Here is a 922-nt window from a genome sequence, read left to right on the forward strand (position 1 = left end):
TGGTTCGTTAGACGGTTTATTAGCCTTTTTTTTTTTTTTTTACAGTTCACTTAAACACAGGACTCGACTGCTGATCTCAGCACTGCAACACAATTGTTTTCAGTGTGAAACCTCCAAAAGGAAATAATTACAATAATAAAAAAAAAAAAAAAAAACTAGCTGTAACAGATGTCACATTTCCGGGCCAGGACCGACTGATTCATGGCGACACACTCGTAGGGGGAACCAGCAGAACAGGGTTTTCTCTGATCGGAGCCGAAAGCTGAAATCTCAAGCTGTTCCGGGATAATTCGGCTCTGCTGTGGTTCCGTCGTGGCCAACGCCGCTCACGGAGAGCTTTTTGTGCGAAGCCCCAGAAAAACAGAGCGTCGAGGTCCGGGATTGTTACTGCTGGCACGGAGGCTGCGGCTTAGTGCTTGGGAGTCCGGGCAAACTTTGATGGCAGTTTTTGGAAAAGGAAGAAAGCTCTTATGTAAATTTACAGAACGGAGTGAAGTCAGATTTTTATGAAAACAACAAAATGTTTAAAGCCTGTTTCTTCCTGTGTTTAATATTAAAAATATCCAGTTGCTCTGGGAAGCTTTGATTTCATTTCATCTTGTAGTCTTCAGGTCTGCAGAGAGAGGGAGAAGAAAAGAAAAAAAAACAGCAAGAGAACATATTAGTATTGGGAGCGACTTCGAGGAAATACACAGACAGAAAGTGACAGATGAGAAAACTGGGCAGATCTTATCGTTTTTTTGTTTTTTTTCCCTTCCAGCATTTCAAAATGAGTTCAGAGCCAGCATCACGTTTTCGTGTTTTCTCCCTTTAATTTCAGCTGACAGATCTTATCGCAGGATGCTGTATGGGTTTTGTTACAAAGTGAGAAAAATGTAATAGTTCTGCTATCGCATACAGCAGTACGTTTGTCCTGTGTCTG

At 41.8% G+C, this 922-nt stretch overlaps 1 protein-coding gene across 1 annotated transcript in view; it reads right to left on the bottom strand.

Moving 5' to 3' along the window:
- The window catches only part of mrpl13 (mitochondrial ribosomal protein L13), an 11379-nt gene continuing 10457 nt past the window's right edge, over positions 1-922 (bottom strand). Inside the window, exon 7 of the mRNA XM_008432269.1 lies at positions 1-613. Coding sequence (XP_008430491.1) covers positions 589-613 — 25 coding nt within the window. The 3' untranslated portion in view covers positions 1-588. The remainder of the gene's footprint in view (positions 614-922) is intronic.

The sequence above is a fragment of the Poecilia reticulata genome, linkage group LG16 (genome assembly GCF_000633615.1).
Source record: "Poecilia reticulata strain Guanapo linkage group LG16, Guppy_female_1.0+MT, whole genome shotgun sequence".
NCBI lineage: Eukaryota > Metazoa > Chordata > Actinopteri > Cyprinodontiformes > Poeciliidae > Poecilia > Poecilia reticulata.